This window comes from Ascidia mentula, chromosome 9, assembly GCF_947561715.1.
Source record: "Ascidia mentula chromosome 9, kaAscMent1.1, whole genome shotgun sequence".
NCBI lineage: Eukaryota > Metazoa > Chordata > Ascidiacea > Phlebobranchia > Ascidiidae > Ascidia > Ascidia mentula.
In genome coordinates this window covers 12,914,542-12,938,395 of record NC_138574.1, presented here as the reverse complement: position 1 = coordinate 12,938,395, position 23,854 = coordinate 12,914,542, and the positions used below count along the sequence as shown (strand labels likewise).

General features: G+C 37.6%; 4 protein-coding genes across 7 annotated transcripts; 2 read left to right on the top strand and 2 right to left on the bottom strand.

The window, feature by feature from the left end:
* The first annotated feature begins 255 nt into the window (after positions 1 to 255).
* LOC145913025 (splicing regulator SDE2-like) lies at positions 256 to 1,743 on the top strand. Its single transcript, XM_083000535.1, has 4 exons — positions 256 to 565; positions 831 to 944; positions 1,006 to 1,161; positions 1,334 to 1,743. The coding sequence occupies exons 1-4, from the start codon at positions 276 to 278 to the stop codon at positions 1,626 to 1,628; spliced, it is 855 nt and encodes a 284-aa protein (XP_082856661.1). The 5' UTR covers positions 256 to 275; the 3' UTR covers positions 1,629 to 1,743.
* Positions 1,744 to 1,841: 98 nt separating this feature from the next.
* On the bottom strand, positions 1,842 to 14,117 carry LOC145913024 (uncharacterized). 4 transcript variants are annotated; one of them, XM_083000532.1, is made up of 30 exons: positions 13,838 to 14,117; positions 13,619 to 13,757; positions 13,394 to 13,557; positions 12,899 to 13,063; positions 12,663 to 12,698; positions 12,248 to 12,365; positions 11,715 to 11,954; positions 11,389 to 11,455; positions 10,936 to 11,074; positions 10,639 to 10,769; positions 10,132 to 10,268; positions 9,640 to 9,794; positions 8,989 to 9,305; positions 8,431 to 8,623; positions 7,873 to 8,040; positions 7,438 to 7,477; positions 7,122 to 7,220; positions 6,404 to 6,811; positions 5,901 to 5,972; positions 5,631 to 5,741; positions 5,350 to 5,415; positions 4,906 to 5,062; positions 4,400 to 4,562; positions 3,781 to 3,844; positions 3,382 to 3,431; positions 3,260 to 3,320; positions 3,074 to 3,192; positions 2,735 to 2,855; positions 2,489 to 2,670; positions 1,843 to 2,402 (listed from the first exon to the last, which is right to left on the bottom strand). In XM_083000532.1, the coding sequence occupies exons 1-29, from the start codon at positions 13,898 to 13,900 to the stop codon at positions 2,519 to 2,521; spliced, it is 3,915 nt and encodes a 1,304-aa protein (XP_082856658.1). In that variant the 5' UTR covers positions 13,901 to 14,117; the 3' UTR covers positions 1,843 to 2,402; positions 2,489 to 2,518. The 4 variants fall into 4 exon arrangements, with proteins under 4 accessions (XP_082856660.1, XP_082856658.1, XP_082856657.1 ...); XM_083000534.1 differs by having other exon boundaries at positions 1,842 to 2,670; positions 7,873 to 8,050; positions 8,435 to 8,623; positions 8,989 to 9,302; XM_083000531.1 differs by having other exon boundaries at positions 1,843 to 2,670.
* Positions 14,118 to 16,062: 1,945 nt separating this feature from the next.
* LOC145914623 (D-galactoside-specific lectin-like) lies at positions 16,063 to 17,101 on the top strand. Its single transcript, XM_083002444.1, has 4 exons — positions 16,063 to 16,149; positions 16,219 to 16,333; positions 16,678 to 16,821; positions 17,086 to 17,101. The coding sequence occupies exons 1-4, from the start codon at positions 16,089 to 16,091 to the stop codon at positions 17,099 to 17,101; spliced, it is 336 nt and encodes a 111-aa protein (XP_082858570.1). The 5' UTR covers positions 16,063 to 16,088.
* A 245-nt stretch (positions 17,102 to 17,346) lies between these two features.
* On the bottom strand, positions 17,347 to 22,661 carry LOC145914622 (acyloxyacyl hydrolase-like). Its single transcript, XM_083002442.1, has 11 exons — positions 22,571 to 22,661; positions 21,330 to 21,529; positions 20,670 to 20,860; positions 20,151 to 20,331; positions 19,736 to 19,879; positions 19,553 to 19,622; positions 18,914 to 19,142; positions 18,432 to 18,590; positions 18,129 to 18,261; positions 17,747 to 17,843; positions 17,347 to 17,552 (listed from the first exon to the last, which is right to left on the bottom strand). Exons 1-11 carry the CDS (start codon positions 22,659 to 22,661, stop codon positions 17,347 to 17,349), a joined length of 1,701 nt encoding a protein of 566 aa, XP_082858568.1.
* Between the last annotated feature and the right edge of the window lie 1,193 nt (positions 22,662 to 23,854).

Here is a 23,854-nt window from a genome sequence, read left to right as displayed (position 1 = left end):
CATGACAATGTTAATAAAAGTATCAGCCAGTCTTTTTATTCTCAGAATTATGAGTAAATTGGTAATTTGTGTTCCCTTTGTCGAAAATATGAGAAAATATTTTTTGTGTGCTTAGCATTAGCACTGAAATTAAAATCAAGCACACAAAAATGGGTATTGAGCCTTTTAAGAAAAAGTCAGCTCATTGTGTTTTCACATTTTAGGCCTATTTTGTGTGTGATTTATACATAAAATGTGTCTTTTATGTGAAAGTGTTTTTAAGGTATTAGTCCATTATGCATTCCTTTTATATTGATTTGAAATGCATAGACCGTGGTTTACAAGCAATCAATGTCGAAGAAAACACCCTGCAGTCACTCTTTGCCTCTTTGGATCAATGTGGAACTCCCTTGCACGTTGAACACAATGGATTCTACTTCACAAAAAATGGAAGACTGCTCAGAAATGAAGACCACATTTCAAATGGCGAAACAGTGTGTTTACATATCCGGGCCCGTGGCGGTAAAGGGGGCTTTGGATCCATGTTGCGGGCTATGGGATCACAAATTGAAAAAACAACCAATAAGTATGTTGATTGTATTTTTTTATATTTTACCAACATGAAGATACTATAACGATCACAGCACAACTGGCAAGAACACCATAGGGGTTTTTAACTGATTAAGGTTCGTTGGCCACCAGCACAATTTAAGAAACTATGTGGTTCACAGGATTTTCCATGCATTTTTTGTTGATAATGTTTGGTAAAATCCCATGTTCCCCAGTTGATAGCCAACCCATAGCCTTTGTAACTTGTCGTTCAAAATATAGCAATTTAAGCCTTTCTGTAGAGAAGCATGCAGGGATCTGAATGGAAGAAGAATGCGAGATGTTAATAATGAAAAGAAAATGATGGAATGGGCAAAGAAAAAAGCAGAAGAGGAAGAAGATAAAAATGCCAAAAAGTAACAAAATTGTTTTTTGCGTTGATTTAGGTTTGTTGTATATATACAATATTTTCATCAGGATCGAGAAGCTCGAAAAGAAGTTGGAGATACCAAAGCACTTTTTTAATGATCCTGCATATGAAAAATCACTTGAAACGACCCAGGATAATGTGCAAGATGCACTAAAAGTTGGGATTGCAGCACACAAAAGAAAGACTACCACTAATAATAAAAGGTGAATATATGTGTGTGACTGCTTAACATTGCCGGAAGCCCTGGACATGTTGTTGTAACATAAGGATGAACTGTGAATCCATAAGCAAATCAGCTGCCATTATTTTGTTTTTGTTAATAATCTTGTGCACAATTTAGCTGTGTTGACAATTTTTTCAACATTAATGCTTCAGTGACAAACTGCCAGAAGACCCAGTAGTAAAAAAATCCAAAATGTGGCTCGGAATGGATGACGAAGATTCGGACAGTGACACATCAGATGATGACGATGATCTTGCGTTAATTGCAAGCAAGAGTGCTTGCACTTCATCTGCAGGAACCTCAAGTACCAGCAATTTGTCAACCAAGTCAACTACACCTGAAGATACAGCAGCTGAGTCCGGTGATGCCCATTCTGTACAGGATAGCACCAATGACAATACAGATTCAACAGACAATGTTACATCGGCAGATAAAGGGGAACCATAATCTGAAAAATGGACACACCATAACATTCCAACTGTTTTATTTTTGTTGTATATTTGTTTGACTGAGTTTTCGTCAAATTGTGTCATAATCATATTGGTATAAGTTTGTGGGGTGTGCACATTTCAAGCTTTTCAATAAATCTCTTTTTAGTCTAACACGGCTGCGTCCACTTTTCAACATATTTATTTCCATGCATTTTAGGATGAACAAATTTCTGTCAAAAACATAAAAATCAAAATCGCGAAAAGTAACAGTTTGAATTCGTACTGTAACATCAACTCAGGGTGGTTTGAAGCCAAAAAGAACCAATGAAATATACATAAGACTACTAACATACAATCAAAACAGTGAAACTTGTGTATCAAAGTACAACTTAGCAGCAACAATCAAGCACCTTTAACAGTGTTAAGTGGGGAAACCACTACACATTTATTGGTCATTTGTTCACAGCACCATTATAATGGCAAACATTTCAAACGTAATGCTGACAACACATTGGTTTATAAACACCACCAAGCAAATAACTATTAAACAAGGAGAAGAATTTAACGTTCTGTATTCTTTATTAATAAAGTAAGTTCATGTGACAGTAAATTTTTGAACAGAATTCTTGAGAGTTCCAAGTACATTTTTCCTCGTCATGTATGATGTGTTTGGAGCATGCATGCATCAATACGCCTGAAACTTCCACGAAATCATCGGATTCCAGTATGTGTGGTACATCAAAAAAATTCGGATACATTTCACAAAACACAACCTGTTTCAGCACCACGCCTAACATATGAATAAAATAAAAACAACATGAGACTGCAGTACCAGCATATAACAGTGTCAAAAATCCGCAAATGTGAAAATACCACCTCCGAGCAAATTACACAGGGTTTGAAAGATCACTTTCTTGAATGTTGCCACAGTGAGCTTTTGATTGTAATTGCGTCAATGCTGACGGACAGGGTTTTTGAAGGGACACAGTTAAAGGTACGTCTTCCTGAATTGTATTTGAACAGAGATTCTATCATCGAGGGCATAATTACATTTGGTCCTGCAAAAATCATAGAAATATTTTTCAATTTGCCCAGAAGGCTATACACATTACCGCAACTTACCGTTGCCTGTAATTTTGTGCAGTTTTTCTTCGTCCGGACTGTAACTGTATATTGCCCGGTATTGACATTTGCTGTCACGGAACAGCACCATCAAGTGGCGAGCGTTGCTGCCGTCCAACGCCTAGAACATTAAACACCATTTTCTTTTATTCATCACGTAAAACAAAATTTTATTTGTGTAATGCTAAAAGTAAATATGCTTAATTTGTATGGTGTCACATATTAAACATAAAGCATACTATCTGAAATGGCATGTTTTTTTTGCACCCACAGCAATATATGCCATACCACAAAAGGCAAGCGGTCCAACTTAAACTTATTTCTCTGTTTATTTCGTACCCGCAAGGTTTTTTTGCGAACCGCCTCATTAACTTTTCCCGGTAAGCAACAATGGTTGAGGGCGTTGTTGATCAGAGCTCTGTTCGACTTTGATATCAGCTGCTTGAACAGTTTGGGACCTGCATTAAAATACAGCCTTCAATCTCGAAGGTCTCAATAATGTTACAGTTCCATTGTATACTGTACCGTTGTAGTCGGAACCGCCCGATCCGTTTGATTCCGTTTCGTCGTCGCCACGTAGACTTACCTTCACACAAACATAGTATTGCCAGGGCGGGGTTGTTACTATTTGTATATTTGAAACTTACAGCGTACGTCTGGTTCTTCCCTGTCGTTGATCCGCTGCCCGCTGGAAGATCTGCGAAATACTTGTATTTTGACCTCTGCAGTTGGATAGAAACAGAAAGTAAAAAAATCCCGATTGTTTAAATACATTAACACCCTCGGGCAAAGTTAAGTGCGGACTTTCTTCAAAAAGTCCGTGTTTCCAGCTATTAGCATCATACCCAGATTAGCAAACTACAACATGGTTTTGAATAAGAACGGGAAAATACACAAGTCTATCCGATATTTACTGCCAACGTTTTTTCCCTATTAACGTTTTGTTGTGATACCTTACATCAAAAGCAAGTAAGAGCAAACACGTTATCAATACAAAGTAAGAGCGAGCAAACACATTGGTTCATATTATCGTGTTTCTAGCTTACCTAGGTTAGCGATGTTCTCCAGCACTTCAACTTGTTCAACAATATTCGGCTTCGGTTTGTGTGTCTAGGTGGAAAGTAGGACGTTAAACAGAGTTCAACAGTTGCTTATTGATGCAGAATTGTAACAAAACAATACACGCTTATACAACACAGACGTTATGGGCACTTTCGTGTAATGTTTCAATCTTTTATTAGCCATTCTGATATATTATTGCAGTGGTTCCCTAAAATTTAGTTGTGTGCGACTCACTCGGAAAGTCTATTTTTTGTTTCTGGATTTATAATTTTCATTTAAAGAAGGCTAACTTTTTTTTAGAGAAACTACTGCAATAGTGTATCAGGATATTTTTCCAAACCCTTTATTCTTTGTTGGCATTTTTAAACGACGCCTAAAAACTAAAAAAACGCACCAGAGCGTCGCGACGCATAGTTCCACAGTTGTGACATGAATAAACCCATGAATAAAGACTTTATTGGATTTAACCATATGACTTGAAAGCGTCTACACAAATACTAGCAAGAACATTGACAAGGGAACAGGATCCAAATCTTCACAACTCTTTTCCAAACGCACCTCGGAAACTTAATTTAAGAAACAATAAAGACAACAACCACATACCTTCTTTCCACTGGATACCGGAGTATTGGAGATTATTCCAGGTTTTTGGTTGGCATAGGCCGCAACCTCCTCTTGCTCCTTCCTCTTCTGGTAATCCTTCAACCTCCGATCCCTCTTCTCCTTCTCATCCTGCTTCTTCTGCATCAACTTCTCCTGCTGCTCCCTGGAAGATGAAAGCATGATTTTGAGAATGAGCACCAAATTTCAACGGCACATTGTTGTTCTCAACAAAATCGGATGCCAAAACAAGTTTCTACAGAATGTTGCCTGCTTAATTTTTATGAATTATTATATATGTTTTAAATGTGGCCTACCAAAACCTGAATTAAGTAAATATGAAAAAGACAATGTGTATGAAGTTCAGCGAAATATATTTGTCCCAAATAAAAAGCCGAAAGATTTTAACCTGGAAAAACATGTATACGTAAACGTGATCTTTAGGGAAGTGATTTCCGCAATCGGCTTTACAGGAAATAATAATACATAATATATATCCCACAATTCACCTGTTCTCTCTTTTCTTCTTCTCGCTCTCCACCTCACGTTCCAGCTGCTTCATCCGTTGTTCCTCCTCCTTCTTCAACCTCCCCAGGAGGAACTGCTCCTTCTTCTTCGCCAACTTGGTGGCGGGACTTTTCTCATCAACGATTTCAAACCCTAGAGCTGTTTACAACGTTACACGTTTGTACCACACAACTGGTAAAACTTTATGCATTGGAATAAGAACGACAAGTCCAGATGAAGTCATTTGTATTGATGAAGATCGATTTTGTGACGACACAAACGTTGATCAAATAAATAGTTTCTTTCGCCAGAACAGCTTTAAAATTGGCTGGTCAAGTTAGTGACATGGGTTCTCATATGGCTCCCTCGGTGGGGTTTGATTAGAAACGAAAAACGTAATAAAATGTGTTGCTTGAATATTTCGGGACAAAAACATTTTTTTTCACCTCCTCTTTTGTCGACTTCGTTTTGTTGAACAAGCGTCGTCTCGCTTGAATGAGAAAGTTCAGCAGCTAAAACACAACACACATAGTTTAGAAATATATATATATAACAATGTTGTTTTACTTTTCGCATTAATATTTCCACCTCATATAGGAAACAGGCAAAATTTCGTGCTTGACAGAAATGATTAAATCATTCTTTTTTAATGGTAACAATATACCAAAAAATTTGGCCTTGTAAGTAAAAATCGACCATTGCTTTGCGTCACAAAAAACAAACTCACGACTGCCCACTAGCGGCGACTTGGCAGGAGTCGATTGACAGGAAGAAGATTTGAGCTGGCAAGAGAAGGAATCGTACGACACCGAAATCTCATGGGGCACCCTGGATGGGTCTGAAAACAACGTATAAATATAATGGTTACAGTATATTATCGGATTGACCACCATTTGATCAACTTTAATTCGTTGGTTTTGGCACTTTGGAGACTGTGTGTATGTGTAAGTGACAAGTTACAATATTACAACAACAACGTGTTAATCGTATAAATTACCTGCGGTACTTGTCAATATCTGTGAGGGTTGTGCGTCGGTAGGTAAGTGGTTGTACTGCATTTCATTGACAACTGCAATATAAAAAAAAACTTTAAAGACCCACGTGTTTAAACTGATCAATCTACTGCTCCCATCACATAACAAACGTAATACGGGGTGCGATAACCGTTCGTATCTTAAGATCTTGTGTACTAACTACTTATTTCTTATCTCGAGTTGTCCAGAGTAGATCATAGGTGAGTTAATAATGCATGTGTTGAACAACAATTAAATCACAACTATCCTGGCCTCGACATTGTAATATGGTATGTGCAATTTTGTGTATGTGGTAGCTGAGGTATGTAGAAGGTTTACTGGAATCGCCGCCAAGGCTTCCGTTATGAGTTACAAAAATGATTTATCCAAAAATCTCTTTCTGGAACAATCTTCTCACACACTTTGGTAAACTAATTACACACAATTAACTTTGCGATTTCCAAACCCCAAGAAAAGTTTAACTCACCATTTTGCTTGGAAGGTGTTACGTCACTTCCGTCAGACGCCGGAAACAAAGTGCGCCGCGGTGCGGATGAATTGCCACCATTATCTGTTGCTACTGGAGGTTTATTCGACACAGTGGCGGTTTTATCTGGCGAAGAACTGCGGGCAGACGACCCTTGAGGATTCAGTTCTTTGTGAGGGGATGAAGACGTGGAAGATCTTTCAAGACTTTTCAGTTCGGCTTGGAGTCCACTGATGCTGCGTTCCAGGTCGTTGACCTTTCGTTTTTGGCGCTCGCGTTCAACCGAGAGTTGCAATTGGTCGAGCGTTTGCTGCACCAGGGTGACCTCGTCCGCGGGGTCACGTGAGGTCGCAGGTCGGTTCGGGGAAAGTGTAAAGTTGGTGGTGTGAAGAGGGGTCGGCATGGGAGCTGCGCGATACAAACCCTATTATTACAGTGCAGTCAGCAACGTACTCGATTTATAAGTCAGGTGTGTGATAAGTGATTTTGAAAGTTTTGTGTTACATTTTGGCAAAATACAACAAATCAATTGAACGCTCGGTACTTAATCTAGAAAGAACCTACATGGTTCATAATTGCAAACCTTAACATAGAAAATATGATTAACAGTATTTATAATTCTACCAGCTTTTGAAATGTTGGCTGATTGAAAGGTCAACATTTTACAATCATGATGAGGAAATAAGGTTAGTCAATAAAAAAATAAAGCACATCTCACCGAATTCGTTGGACGTCGTGTTTTCGTTTCTTGTACTGTTGGCGGGACTCGGACTTTTTGAAGAATAATCTGAACTACTTTCCTCTTTCTTCTGCGATTCTGCAGGAAATTGGGACAATTCATAATCATGGCTGTATGTAGTTCCGTTTAAAAAAAACATTTTTTTTCTTTTTTAATTAAATCTGGTACAAGTTCGATGAGTTACAATTTGAGTAGTTTTTATGGGAAAAAACTGATTTCTTAAAATTAAAACCTGGCACAGGTCCGATAATTTTTTGACGTTCTTGAATATAAGCAACATTCAACAAACGTATACCTTGCTTGCTGACTCGGTTCATCAAATCCTTCATTTGCATCTGCGCGAATACATTTACATTAGAGTTGGACTAAAAACAAAAATTTAGTGAAATAAGCTTGTTGGAAAAATGAAAAACTATTCTTTAATCTTCCCTAGGCGAAATAACGGCCAGTCCATATATCTCTACGTTTGAATACAGGTCCATAAAATAGTCCAGGTTCGACTGCGTTACGGGTAACGTTTTAGACGCCCCAGTGGGATTTCATTACCAAGATCTATTGCGACGTCTATGGAATCATTAAAACCTTTAATCCGCATTAGAAGCAATCCTCTCTCACAATATACTAACGTTAATACTTAAAGCGCTCACGGATTATGGGAGACAGGGCTGGTTAGAAGTGCACTATTCCACGACAGGCTTTGCAAAGCTTAAAAGTAGCGATTGGCACCCACCATGTGCTGAGTGTATTTTTCGGACATTGCGTCCTGGCGTTGTCGTTCTAATTCGAGTTTCTGTCGCTTGATGTGTTCGGCCACGTTCCGCATTCGGTTTATAATTTCCAGCAGGCGAACGTCGGGCGTGTCGCAATCGGTTTCCATGGCAACGTCAATGGGGTTGTCCTTAAGTTGGGATGAAAAATTATGTTAAAGCTCAAAGAAAATGTTAAAACAGAATTATGTACGATTTCCGCAATTTTTATCGTCTATTTTCTGGTGTACTCGCATTTAAAAAGTTTGACTAATGTTGCAACATACCGAAATGTCGGTAGAAGCACAGCGAAAATTACACAGGAGCATTGTGTAACGTGTACCTCCACTGTATGGTTCAAACAATTTTATTTCGAATAGTTGAAAAACGTTTTGTCTTTTTATAATGAGGCATATTACTTTATTGGGCATAAAGCCACTCACGAAGAAGGGTCAGTAGTCACATAAACATAAATAATGTATCTACCGTGCAGTAAACACTCAGTTAAGAGCCATCGATTAACTGTACAGTAAAAAACCCACTTGTTGAGGTGATTTAAACGTCGTTCTGTCCCCTCTGTCCGATATTACAGGGTAGCCAGCTGCTCTTGCCGAGTCGGCTGTATTGAAAGCCCCACTACTAACAACGTAACTTGCTTGACTGGGACCTCGGTCATTCGTTGATGTGGTCATGTCTACTTCGCTGGCCAAAACAGACTTGGATGGTGATTTTTGGCTGTAAAGCAGTTGAAATTATGTTGGTTAAATCAGCAAGTAATGGACTTTATTAAACCACCAACATACATGTACATAATATGATCATCATACAATTATTTTGATAGGGTATAAGACGTTTTATTTTGTAAAATTAAACGCTTTTATGTCACATAATGTTACCCGGGTGCAGAATGTACATTATTGGTAATTTCAATATTAGTAGAAATATTCTTAAGGAATTAGTTGTAATTCTGTTTGGACAATGGTAAGTTAGTCTATCATGTAGATAATAATAGTGACATGTTTTATAGACGTTTTAACAGAAACTTGACATTGCCAGCAATAACAAGATCTACAATAACCCCGCCCTATTATTAAACAAACCTGCTGATAGCCTGGGCTTGTTGTTGAGCTTTTGTCATCACAGCTAATCTGGAGAGCTGGCTGTCCCCAGATGCCAGTATAGTGGATACATCTGTAAGTTCTGATGAGGAATCTGGATTCACGCTTTCCGACGATGCTGTATCTTCTCTTCCACTACTTGGAGGTGTTTTGTAATCCACGGTTCTTACTGTTTCAAGGGTGAGATCACCGACATTGTTGGTACGAGGCGTTGTGACAACGGATGAGATTGAGGGGTTGTATGTGGTGGTAAAGTCACTCCACGCCAAGTTTGATGTTGTTGAAGACGTTGTTTGCTGCTTTAGTGTCAAATCGTTAATTAATTTCATTCTGTTTTTGTTTAACTTGTTATACTCTACTCAATACTACTAGGTTTTAAAAAGCTTCAAATTTATCTGAAACTTTTTTATCCCATCTGGAGAACTGTTTAAAGCAGGAAAACAAGTGACACTTATTTGTGCTTGGTAGTATTGTCTGCAGTTTGCTGTTTTGTGTGTTTAACTATGAGACGTTAAACAGACTCGATAAACTGTACAAGTGATAACATTTGACAAGTGCATGCAAGTACACTTTTGCCAAAACGTCTTGATCATTGCAAATAAAATCAAGAAACAAAACATCAACTATTCTCACGTCAACGCTGTCACGGGCACTGAATATTTCTTCAATTTCTGAATCGCTTCCAATTTCAACTTTGGAAAGCAAACCAGTTGATACTACATTGGATTGTTCCCAGAATTTTCTTGCAGGACTTGCAGGCTGGCTTCGAACTGAAGACACTGTGCTTGCTACACAGAGGCATGCATTAGGCTTATTAAAGCTCTATAGCAAAATCAATAGTGGTGTGGCTAACTTTAGAGAAGTACTGATGGCAAGCTTGGTCTTATTGTTAGTTGAGATAAGGTTTGCAGGTACAACAAAACTCATTTCAAAAAATTAAGGAATCATATTGTACAAACTAAAAAATATAAAAAATATATAAAAAAAAAAAAAAGTGACACAACACTACGAAAAGATAAACTTTACCATAAAAAGTCTTTACAGGCAATAACAAAACAACTTTTATTTTGTACAATTTATTTTGTAATTTAAGTAGCAAATTTAATTTTAAATGTGCTTTCTTACCATTGGAACGTGCAGAGTAGGGTTTGGTGATGATGTTTCGTTGCCATTTAGACGTCATATCAACAGGAGTCTCCATATCCACACCATTGCTCAAATTATGTAGAGATGTGGATTTGAGCATGTTGTCTGGCTCATTTCTAAACATAGTTACTAGATATTAAAGTTGGATAAGCTTAAATATGAGTAACTATACTGACAATTATGCTAGTTACAAGCAATAATTTAAACTTTGTGAGTGAAAATAGTTGAACTGTAGGCATGTTATTGCACATGCACATATACATAATGAGCCTTTTCAAAACAAATGCCATGCACACTGCACAGTATTTACTATAAATGTAAATGTCCTAAATAAAATCAGGGTAACAGTAAAAGCTTTCCCACCAAAGCAACGGTTTGTTGTGATGAGTTGTGACCTATCTTGTTAACCTATCCATGTATTAAATATCAACATTGGATAAATGTGGAGCTTAGGGACAAAACCTTCGTGGGAAGCTATCTTGATACCTGATGCCGGTGGCAATATGTCGGGAATGTGGCCTTTCCTCCTGGTTTCGTTTTGGAAGTAAGGGACGCTGTGGAATTCCGAATAGAGCAGATTGTGAACTCAAATCTGAGTCACTCTGGGAATTGGTGGTCTGCGTCATAAAAAACACCCTTTTTTGAAAATGTCAGAGGTTTGTAGTACTAGATTCAATTTTTAAAACACAAAACAAAAAATGCTCTAAAGGTTAAAAGAATATAAAAAAAAACTTAAAAATACACACTCACAATTTGCAGGTTGACAAACATTTGTTACATTACCTTGAGATTAGACCTGGCTTCTGGGGTTGTAGGATGAAAACTTTTCTTTGTCATTTCACTGATAAGTGCTTTTGCATCCGGCAAAACCGCTGCAATTCTTGATGAGGTTTCTCGTTCATCTTCAGACATTTGCTGACTTCTGTCAAAATGTCAACATAAAACATTTTACGACACAAGCATATGAAGTTATATACATTGCCCTTTAGATTTAGGTTGCAATAAACTAGTTTAAAATATTGATACAGCATGTTTAGGAGCTTTACACATTGTGTTCAAATTCATATTTGACCCTTGCAAAAATGGCAACAATAATATCTTTTGTATGGACTCAATTACCACACCTTTAAAAGTTTGTTTGAAAAAAATAAATAAACTGGTACACACAAAATAAGACACAGCAAATATCTGATGAAAATTCACGTCTATGCTTGCACAAACAGTTGTAGAACTTACCTTGAGTCACTACGAGCTGAAACTTGGCTTTCATTGATAGCTTCTCTGAAATTTGCCAAACTATGACCTGAAAAAGTAAACACAACAATGTTAAATATGTGGCTGTGGTTAACATTAAAAAAAAGGCCAAAACTCTCAGTATTTAACAGTGTGTACCTACACCAACCATAAAATTTATCCAAGTAAACGTCTTTAGGAGCAATTCAAATTGTTTTAAAAGGATTCAGAAATTGTATTTAAGTTTTAATCAACCAAAGCCTTTCACCACTGGATGCTTGATCTTTTGAGGTTAACTGCAAAGCTTTTCATGCTTGGCCACTTATTACCTTTGGGATTGACGATGCCCTTTACCGGTTCACATTCAAAGCAGTAAAAGAGCATGGAGTAGAACGCCATGAAGTTCTGACGTAGTTCATCTGGGCACTGAAGAAAGTCCTGAGCCGTCAGATATTTCCTGAACCTGTTTATTTTGTATTGAGGAAAGATCTTGTTGTAGCAAAATGTTAATGATGTGTTCAGGTTGTGCAGAGCATCTCCAATGGACATCTCCTCTTTCAAAACTATGTCTGAAAAAAATGTCATGTTGTACATTTCGATATGCTTTAGGTAACACCACAAAATGTTGGGTGTACAATAAAAACAAGTCTGTTGATACACTTTAGCATCCATAAATGTTAATGTTCTCTGTGAAACAACTGGCGTTTCAAATACGTTGTGAGCAAGAACTAAATGCATTTAACATCATTGTTTAATTGATTTCAAAATAACATTAAAGCACATTTAATGCGACAACACTGAAATTGAGAACAAAACTGATGGTGCTTGAGCCAATATTATCAAAAGAATTGTGATTTTTTACCATTCCGTTGAATGTATTCTGGACAATAGTAGTTAAGCAGCATGGCAAGTATGCAACTATCACATATATCATCCAGTTTAAAGGAAGCCATTGGAATTTGACCATTCATTGAAGGCATCTAAATGTGAAACAAAAGCTATTACAAAAACACATCAAAACAGATGCACATGATAGCAGCCCTGGGCTTTAGTGCCAACATAGTTGGTATCATAGCGTTTGAAGGTGGACAAGCATTACAGAAACTGCCCTTACTTTTATGTGCTATGCAAACAATGTTGTTGGTACAGTTAACGATGTGCATGCAAATACAACAATTACATTCTTTTGGTTGCTGGCACCAGGTATTGTAATTGCATTCTACTATCCCTAATGTAATCACAAAAAAGCAATTAATTAAATTAGCTTAGAACTGTACCTTGATCTCTTCTAATTGTTGAAACCTTATTTGCACCTAAAAACATAGGTTATTAAAGTAAAATTGGTTTTATTTTGATTTTGTAAAACTGTAATCAATATCATAATCACAAGCTTGACAATAATAATGAAATAATAATAATAATACGTTTATTTCTTGAAAGAAAACAAAAATCGTTAGGATTATTGATTCCTAAACACAAAAAACATGCATTATATATTGAAAACTAAACACACCTTGTTTATCCAGAGTACCACAGCCTCCTGTACATCATTGGGTAAATCCCTGGAGGCTGAGAAAGCCACAAAAACCTTCACAGCTTTGACAACTTTTTCTGTCGGTGACCACAGATTCGCACATATTGCCCACATTAGCTTGTCAATTAGGCTCACATGTGCTTCCTGGCAAATACAAAAAAACCTTAAACAAACATCCAGCCTAAAGAACACTATTCATGTACTTGTTCAAAAGCAAATTATTTCAATCTCTTTTTTGTGATCAATGTTTAAACACTGCAACTTAAAAGCAAGATAAACTGCAGTATTGAAAATTTTCTGATGGACACTAACAAGTAAAATTAAACCCTGGCAGGCCAAATTTAAAGACCTAACTGGATGGATTTGGGCCACATGTCATAGTTTGCCCATGTCTGCTATAGGCTCTGGTTTAAAGTGAACTTTATAACACATTATGCACACACTACACTTCACCAAAATCGTTATTTTACTCACAATTTTGAACGATTTGTCTTGTAACTGTTGTGGAGTCACAATAGGTTCATCATTACCAAGCAAATAAAATCCATTTCGACAAAGTAATCCAATTACTGCCTCGAACACATTTCCAGTTGGTAAAGTGTTGAAACACTGATGAGCCACTTGTTGATACGGCCAACCTACCAGACAAAATACATAGTGTTTTGCAAATACTAAATATTTTGGTTTAGAGTTTCCAACCTGATATTAAAAACTTCTTGGTTTCGTCAGTTAATCTGCCATTTTCATCAAAAATGCGACTTTTGTTGATAAGAAATGAATGTTTTGATTCTGAGCTTGTAGTTGCAACTTGCACAATCCAACATACAGAACTTCGTATCTAACATAAAATATTACATGGTTTAAAAATTTAAAAACTGCAAACTTGAACATGGAGATGAAATGATCAGTCTTTAATACCTTGGCACTTTGTTGATCATAGTCCAAACCATCAATGGTGTGAACATCATTAGACATTTTCATTTTCTTCTCTCTGTTTTTTGATACGAGAACGAACAGTTCCAAGAGTAATAGGACTAGGGCAACATAATGCCAATTGACGTTTTTTGTCTACAAATCGTATTGTTTCTTTCACATTTCCAAAACAAACACAAAATGATTATGAAAACTGCACCAACCAAACGTATTTTAATGGTGGGAAAATTTCAAAAACCACTTTGATAGCAAAAACCCAGTAACCAGTTCTGTAAATCAAAATACCAACCAAAACAAATAAAATATGTCGCTAGGGGACGCTACTGATCAGCTTTTCAAAATAACGGCTGGCGGTGAAAATATGTGCAAAATATTTTTGCGGCGTATTTTCTTCACAAACTAGTTTCTCAGTCAAAATTACGACTGGAAAAACGAATGTAAAGTGGTTTTCGCGCAGCAAAAAAATTATAAAAAACCTGTTCCTTTTTTGGATGATTCGTGTATCATCGAAACTGCATCAAGTATCATGGAATTATGCTAATATACACAACACACAAAAAGACAAACCTCAGAAACTTTGCATGATTATATTGGCACTTGCTTAGTTTGGTGGTAGGCTGTTAAGTTAAACACGTCACATCACTTCCGCGGCCTTTACCTTGCGTTTGCAAAGTGTTGCGTTGTCATTATACAATTAATGCAATTTTAGGTAGAGATAATGACACCGAGCTGCTATATGCTAAGAAAGCGCTACCGAGTCAAGATTGTATGCAATGTCGCAGCCAAATCAACAGACAAGTTTGGCAAACCCATCATTTGCGTTATTTAGCACATGAAAGCAGATTTTACTAGTTTTTCGATAGGGACTTGTGGGTGAAAATGTTTTTGGTGCACGCACTTCACTCAGTGCCGTGTGACTTCACTCGCATTGAATAACACCGTGCAAAAAACATAACTTTCCGTTGCGTGCGATTTTGTTTCGTTATTTCTTGTTTGTCCGTAAATAATTTATCTAAAAAAACATAAATGTAAGTATGAGACAATGCAGGCAATAAACTGAGACTAAACGATCAGTTTCGCAGCGTTTTTGAAAATTGAATGCACCATTGGTTGTTGATCATCAAGAACTGCACAGTGTATGACTTCAAAATTAAAACAGGCGCAAGCTCTTTGTAACACCCGTCGCTGTGAACGCCTACAGAGTTATACCTGCAGAAACACACAGGTGCAATTTCGCAAGCATTTATCACCAACAGAAGCAAAACTGTCAACGCCCGCACTCGCACGACCGCATTTAAGCTTTGCCGGAAATGCAGCGATTAAACCTGATGACGTAACTAGTTGCGTATGTCAGGATTTAGTGGGACATTATTTCAATTTCAATCTTTATTTGAACAAAACTGTATATGTTTTACTTGAAAAATGATACAAAACAGATGCTCCCTCAGTAAAAGGTATGGAAAGATCCTCACAAGTCCGAGTAATGGAAATTCCACCTTATTTACACCATTGTCGTTTCATACACCATCGTATAGCCCAGTGGTTTTCAATACTTTTGTCTGCAACTCTTTCGACCTATTTTAATGACGTCAGAATAGTTGCGGACACCTTCAGGTTTTTCGAAAAGTCTGCTGCTGAGATTTATGTCTGGGGAGCTCGTTTCAACGCGTTTTTGTTAATGATATAACAATTGGGCTTAACTTGCTACCGTATGAGCTTTTAACTGTTTATGTACGTAATTAACCCGGTTCAGAGCGTTGGATAATTAGCCCACAGTTATTTAATTATAGTACCAAGTATCCAATCTATGACTCACAAAGAGTGATAGACGATCGGCGTCGTATGTAGATATCACTTATTTATTAAACAATATGTCGACCAAAACCAGTAATGTTTAAAACTAGGCAGTATTCTATATAGAACGTCGAGCAAAGTTTTGTTGCCTTTTTCCACAATGTTTACGATAGAACAGGTTATATTTACGTGTGTTTTTGAGCAGAACATCAGAAGCCGAGAATCACATCAAATTTAACAGGAAAACGTTCGCGAAAGCTCGTGCTGCGAATAAAGTTGAAATGTCTGTCCAAAAACAGTGTACCAGCAATTAATGAAAGTTATAAAGACTGACACGGCGTATTTAGGAAATTGAAATAATGATTCGTAAGTAGTACAGCGGAAGCAGAGAAATAAGTCAAATTATTTGCAGGTTGAACTTCAGTGGATTTCTGCAATTGTAATGTTGTTACTTTTGTTATCAGGCTTGCTGCTTTGTGTCTCAAGCGTTTGTGCTGACAATGGTAAGAAAACTGTTTAACGTCGTGCGACAGTTCGAATTGCAGAATAATTTATTTTCTTTTTGTGTGCAGAAGTTATCACAACAATAGCTTGCGAGCGTGATCCAACCCAGACTTTACGGTGCTCGGAAGGCAAATACATACATCTGAAAAGCGGTTTTTACGGAAGAAGAAGATGGGCTATTGAGTAAATTGCTTCATGAAACTCTAATTGTTAATTAGAACAGTTTATGCTTAGGAGTTTTTTAAATAAAAAACGCTTTGCTGTGACCATTACAACAATTAAACATCTCAAAACAAAAAAAATATTCTGAGTCACAGAGGTTTGTGACATGTTCTTAACGGCATTCATAATAGAGCGGTTTTATGCATCGATAGCACAAATACGTATAAACATGCTAGCAATGACATTAAACAAAAACTATATCAAGATATACGTGAGTTTTCAGTTTGTATGGCTTAAATTACATAATTGAAATCACACTCTTTTAAAAAATCCGCTATTGGCTTAACAACCACCGTGTGTTGCAGATGCGGCAGCAGATGGATTTTACGCAATGACTGTTGGGATTGTAGTTCCGTGATAAAACTCCGAGTCTTATGCGAAGGAAAGCAGAACTGTACTTTAAACCCAAGTAACTCTATGTTCGGCGATCCCTGCCCCGGTGTTGGGAAGTACATTGAAACACAACACACGTGTGTTAACATTTAACAGTATTTTATGTCAGTACAGTTTTCACATTCACGATTCCAAGCCCCGTTGTTTCAAATCGAATTAATTATATTGAATGTTGGATTATGTAATGTCCAAAATCAGATTCGGTGTCTGTGTCCGAATTAAGTCGGATATTAAAAATGTATGTACACTATTCGGTCGAATCCAATTATCTGATTCGGTCTGGACATTCCTACCTAAAAGTATCTTATATTATTCTTCAGACTTGACGGCGTATAAAACGATAAGAGCGAATTATAATGTGATGATTTTTATTAAAACTTATTTGTTCGTCTAATGTGTTGTGTTTGGGTTACTATTTATATGTGATGTGTATACTTGGCATTAGTCACAGTCCACACTTCATGACCACACCTATAATTTCATTTTGCCCAAAACCAAAGCTATAACATGGATACAGCGTATACCAAGAACCACTTTATTGTTGTCGAACTCAAAAATCACACATTGTGAAGCTTCACGCTTCAGTAACCACCCTGATCACCGAACTGTAACGATATCTTGTTATTGTTCGGATTCACCTTTCCGATTGCTTCGGGATTCGTTTTGGTGAGAGTATCGAATATGTCCTGGGCGGTCAAGGCTTGGCCTACCTGACTTGGGTGGAATCCGTCGACGGGTTCAATGACCTCGAATGCTTCGCCACCACTTGCCACCCATTTGTCGATAACTGACCAATAGAAACATTCCACGTCAAAGATTCAGTATTATAACTATCGTGTATTGAGTCGTTTATGTTTTGTCACACCGAATGAGTTTGTAAATTCTTTAAACCATCGCAGTTACTTTGTAATAGGTTCACGATGTGTGTGGTTATGTTGCAACGAGTTTATATTCGCAACTGTATATGCTGTGTTACCATACCTCCCTGAATATCGAAGTCTATGTAAATGCACTCGAAGCTGTCGAAACTTTGTGTTGCGGCGATGTCTTTGGCCACAGCGCTCAGATTTGCCGCTCTCTGTGTACAAAGCATTGAACTACTTGTATACAAAATTGTTTTGTTGTGAACTTGGTGTTCTTAAATAATTTAGCTTTAAATGTACATAATAGATGACTGAATCAGGCAAATAATTGAGATTGTACTCAATCACAAAGAAAGAGGTGCAGAGTCGTAACAACCAAACACACTTCACAACATCATTATCGGTCTCACCTTCAAGAATGCATCATGCGACTTCAAAGAAAGTTAACGATAAAGCGTTATGCTGAGACCCAAATAACCTTGATTTTCAACTATACGTACTTGCGATGTGAAGTTTCTCAGCGTTTTGTTGCTACTCATCCAACCCGTACAGGGCGACACCTGGAGGCAGTTCAAATAGGCGTAAAGGTCCTTGTAACGTACGTCACTGTTCAGTTGGCCAATTGGGTGAAGCCTGTAGAAACACAGCGGTTTATAAAAGCATTTATCACATTATCACAACAAAGCATTTATCATCAAAGAACCCGCACGACCGCTGGTTTACCGGAAAAGCAGTCATCAAAACTGAAAGTTCAATCAAAATACCTGCGCGTAATATACGGATTTAGCGGGACACCATTTCACCTTTCCGCCATTGTGTTCCAGAGTACTCTCCCGTCAGCCAATCCTGATATTACCACCGTGCTTTTCTTCGGTATATGTTGGTCGAGGTATTGTAAGGTCTGCATCATATTGGCTCTGTACTGCGTTGTAGTCGTCATATGCGCTTCAGTGTCGTTGTGTCTGATTGTTATACGTCATAGTCGTTTAAATCCAGTTCGACAACCAACGTGTGCAGCAACGTTGATGACAAAAAAGTTATTTTTAATGACGCTATTTTCATGTTTTGCGACAAGACAACCAGAAAAAGCAAGAGGTATTTGCGTCTGATATTTATTGTTCATACACGTTCAAGTTAGTTTTTGTGCAAAGATAACATTCAATTGAATTGTATATGTCTGGTGATGTAGTGTATAGAATTGGTCAAATGGAATTACAATCATTGTTTAATTATACACACTACAAAAGAAGGTGGTTTCAATTTTCAACTCATTTGGTAATCTCACCCATTGCACACATCGTTGCCAACCAGCGCCAGTACAATGAAAATGGGATAATCCGTTGTTTTATTTCTCGCCAATCCCTTCATAATTCCATGCATGTTGTCCGAAGCGCCGCCGTTAACGGCGATATTCTGGTAATCGCGATGAATGCACTTGTTGTTCTTGAGCAATTTCATGTACACCGAGTCCACGGGACCGGAAATTGAATGCGGCCAATCGTTCTGAGTGTAGGCTGCAAAAAACGTGACCAGATTGTCTCATTTACTGCAACAATTCCAAACTCCACGATCATACACAACTGAGGTATGACGGCCCATAGACAGTATTTTCATCCTTCGTAAATTAAGTTACAAATATGAACACCAACAACGGATTTACTTATAACTCTATGGACAAAGATATTGGTCTTGAGTGCAGATTTTGAGGACAAAGATGCTGGTCAGGCAGGTCAGCTTTGTATAACTATGGAGCTGGACGCCATTTTCTCCACAACTTGAGTGAAGCAGATCTCAAACTTTGCCAAAAAGTTTTACAAGAAAGGACTTTTTGTCTGAACAATTACAAGAAAAACACACCTACTGAGTTGCACACCACAAAATTCACGTTGCTATCAATTTGATTAGAATAAGAGTATTTGGATACCTGTAACGCTGGAAAGTTGGGGCCAGTCAAATTCGTTTGTAAGGACCGTGATCAAGTCCTGAAAAGTGTCCTGAATAAAAGGTTTATTTGTATTTTTGTAATTAAAATTGCCCTTTTCATCTACAACATATAGTTTCAAATAATAGTTGGATGCTCATTCGAATGTCATCAAAAATACTTTACCAGGTTAAGGGTTTCTGCCGTCAAATATTCGGGTGGGATATGGAAATGGGCGCCTGCAGAATCACCCAAAATAGCGACACCACGCGACGATGATTCGGAGCAATAAGTCTGCTCATATGGGATGCCATTATTGGGGTTCACGCCCTGAAACACATGAAGAAAGTAGTAACATTTATGTTATTAAAAACTGCACTTTAACCCTACATGTTTGGTGGTTTGACAAACTTTGTTCAGAAATTAGTCATGAAATTTAGAAAATATTGCATTATTACAAATAAAGCCCAAAATATTCTGTAAAATCGAAATCAAAGAAAGAATTTACTTTGCCATTCATTTTGCTGAATATGTGTAAAAAAGTTTATTCATACGATTCCTGACAGTGCATATGTTAGAAGTACAACGCAAAATAACGCACGTAAATCCCATTGCAGTTGGAATCCCTTTGTCTGTCCATATTAATCGGTTTTCTTCCAGGGTAAGTATCGTTCCTTCCATCGTCACAATCTTTTCCTCTCCAGTTGAAACCTCTCAACGTTGGCTCGACGCTGAATTTGTCATGATCTTTATCTTGAATAGGAAGGTGGTCGTTGGCGAAACTGAAAAAGCACGATTTTATATAGTGAGGAAAACCGACATAAGCTGTTAATCGTTTCAACGGCTAACGCCGTACTGAGTATGCGACTAAATTTTAAATACATCAAACGTTGGTTGAATAATTGCTACGTTATTTTGGGCGGAAAGTCAGTTATACTGAGATTTTCATTTAGCCTGGCAACAACAGCAGTTGAGTTTAATTTTGTTCCTTTCGTGGATCGAAAGCTTTTTTAACAACTCTGTGAAATCAGGTCTTCGTTAAAAGCAAATCTTTTGCGAAGTTTTGATAAGAAAGGCAAACTATACTTCAGATTTCATAACTTTTCATTTTAACACTAACCTGGATATTTTCTCGCAAACTTCAGAAATCCCTGGAATTTTGCAGATTTCGTTGTCGGAAACTTCTTTGGGCGTAAAGAAGATGTCAAACATCGGCCGAACGTCGCGGCGTTCGAATTTTCCGCTAAATTTCGGTGGAAGCGGAAAAAGGTGGCAATACTCGATTCCAGGGTCTTGATGACACAAACCGATCTGCAATGAATTATTCTTGCTTTATTTTGCGTATATACGTTGTCTCATGGGTATGTGTAATTTTTTAATTGTTTTCCAAAACGAGCTACTTGTGTATGTAACATATAGTACGATTGGTCTTTAAATTGTCTTTGTAAAAACGAAAAATCACGAAAAGTTCAATAGAGGTTGGCCAAAAGCTGAACTGAATTTATACCGAACCGATTTACTAAAAAACGCCGTGTTTGTATTTGCTTTATTTAATGCAAATGCTGAATATAAAACGCATGTTAAGATTATCTGCTTGGCGTAAAGTCTATGTACCACTAGGACAAAACGTATAAGATGATCGTTTTTTATGTGAAAGTTCCTCAACAAAATTTCATCACGAGCGATTTTTCGGAAATCCTATAATATAGTTTTTTATGTGCATCTTGCAATGAGAACGCCAGTGTATTCCATGTACGAAAATATAAAGGAGCATTTAAACCTGGTAACAGAACATATCTGGCGTTTCGTCATGGTAGAGCGAGTCGATCAAAGCCGGTCCAAAGCGATCGAGCAGAACATCACAAGCTTTGTCGAACGGATTGGGAAGGGCCGGACATAATATTTGTTCCCCCGCTGTCACGACGTCAGTTGCATGAACCTGTGCCAGTTGTTCAATAAGACCAACGACCAGTACACAACCTGCAGAATGAAGTCAAACAATATTTGTACATGTAATTCATAGGAATATAGGTAATGTGGCATTGCGGTCATTTATAGACGGACAAGGGCTTTGTATTAACTTTGCTTTGACGTATATACGTATAGCTAATTGATTTCACGCACTCGTTTAGTAGGCCGTTCAGAAGGTTGAAGGCCCCCGCTTTACACGTTTGGAATTGTGTCAAAAATGCCAAAAACTTTGCCATCTTATATCACAAGATATTTTGTATCACAGCAGAATATTATGATTTCTTCAAGGAATTGTTGCAGTTTGTCGGCATTGCAGAATATTCTGCTGTTTTATTTGTACAAATTAAGCCAAAATCTTAGTATTATACAAGAACAACTAAAAACAGAAAAATTTACTGCATTGCCGACAAGCTGCAAAAATTCCTTGCAGGGCGGACTGTGGGACCAGAGACACCTGCGCGTTATCAGCCGTTAGCGCGGCGTTCGTTTTAAATTGGGAACGCAATTCGGCGCGTAACGCAAACACATGAGATAGGGAACAGGCAACTTGTTTTTGCGTGGCAAATGCAAGAACGGATACGAAACGACATAAATGTGGATTGGTATGATTTCATTGTAAAAGAAACAGGCTTTAACACACGTCTATTACGCAATTGTATTAAGACTGGTGGCATTAGGGTTAAAATGAAAAAAAAATCTTACCGGATCGATTGAATATACAGGAAAAAAATTAACCATTATGTTTTTGTACAATGGTGATATTTCTCAAATATCTGATTAAATTTACTAACTTAAAGTTTCTCATAAGTATTTGGGACACACCAGCTGTCGTTAAATTCTTTCCGGAACGGCGTGTAACCGGCAAGAATTCTTTTACCATTCCGGCATACTTTCAACATTCATTGGCGGTCATATAATCCAATTGTAAAGTCAAATGCATTGCACATTTTAATATTTTCCAAGACGTTGAGAAAATTAAACACACATGCACGATAAATGGCATCCCTCCGGCCAGCAACTGTTGTAACGGTGACAAACAGCCTATTTTACCTGCACATGTGGTACCGCCGTTAACGTCCCCTCTGACAACATGAACGAACTCTGCGACGAGACTTAACGTCAAAATTAAACTTAACCTCATGATGTTTCTCCAGCCACGAAGATATGACACATTTAGCTGGGCTGTTCGTCCAAACTGCGCATCCAAACTTTTTCATACTGATCCTTTTTAAATATAGACAAGCAAACAGTGTCTCTGTCATACAAAGTATCACTGTCACCACAGTGGCGGCTGTATAGGCTACTGGCTTTTTGCTGAGAAACACCGGTGTTTATTGATATCAAATCGACCCGGAACACATTTGTATGCCTTTCTGTAGGATGAAATCATATTGTTTTGACGACAAAAGTACTTACGTCAATCTTGTCATGCTAATGTAGGTCATCAACCATACTTGCTGTTATTTCATGCATACACAGTATACAGCATTCAGCAACAGCAACAGCAACAGCAACAGCAACAGCAACAGCAACAGCAACAGCAACAGCAACAGCAACAGCAACAGCAAGCAAAGTTTATTGGCCGGAAGCTATGAGTTGCAGTAGATTGTTACTTGTGTGGTGGATGTTCATACTTTTTTGGACAGTGAAGCGAATTGCTGCACCTCCTGGTTGGTATTTCACTTTTGGTTGTACTTGTCATTTGAAGGATGTACCAATTTCTTCGTTGCAAAACGGAAATATCTGCTGATAAACTCAGTACAGTAATCACAGTACGCATAATTTAGTTTATTCTGGTTGAACATACTTCGATACATTTTGCAGTGCATTTTGCAAATTTTTGTGACGTCATATATGCAATTATGACTTTACAGTCGTGTTTGTTTGATTTGGAATTAGAAGTGAAGAATACCTTTTGTTTTAAATGATTGTATTTATTTTGGTTGTATGCCTTGCAGAGTTGCTGAACAAAATAGCGTGTGAGCATCAAGGAACCAAAACAATCTCCTGTCCCCTGGGAACCAACATAAGCGTAAACATGGCGTATTACGGCAGGACAAACCGTACAATGTAAGTTATAAATTTGCGAAATACACATCAGTTTGTCTGGTTTTTGAAATATTTCAATGTTGAATAATTTGTTGAAACAAACAGCTTTTTTAAGTTCCTAAACAAGTTTGCTGGCAACGATGCTATTAGTCGTCATATTACGACTTGCTGTACGACACAATTTTGTATTCAAAGCTTGACCATTTAAAAATAAGTGTTTATCATGCAGTTGCGGGCAGAGCAATGAAGTGAACTGTCTGGCTTGCAACTCACACTTAATCCTTC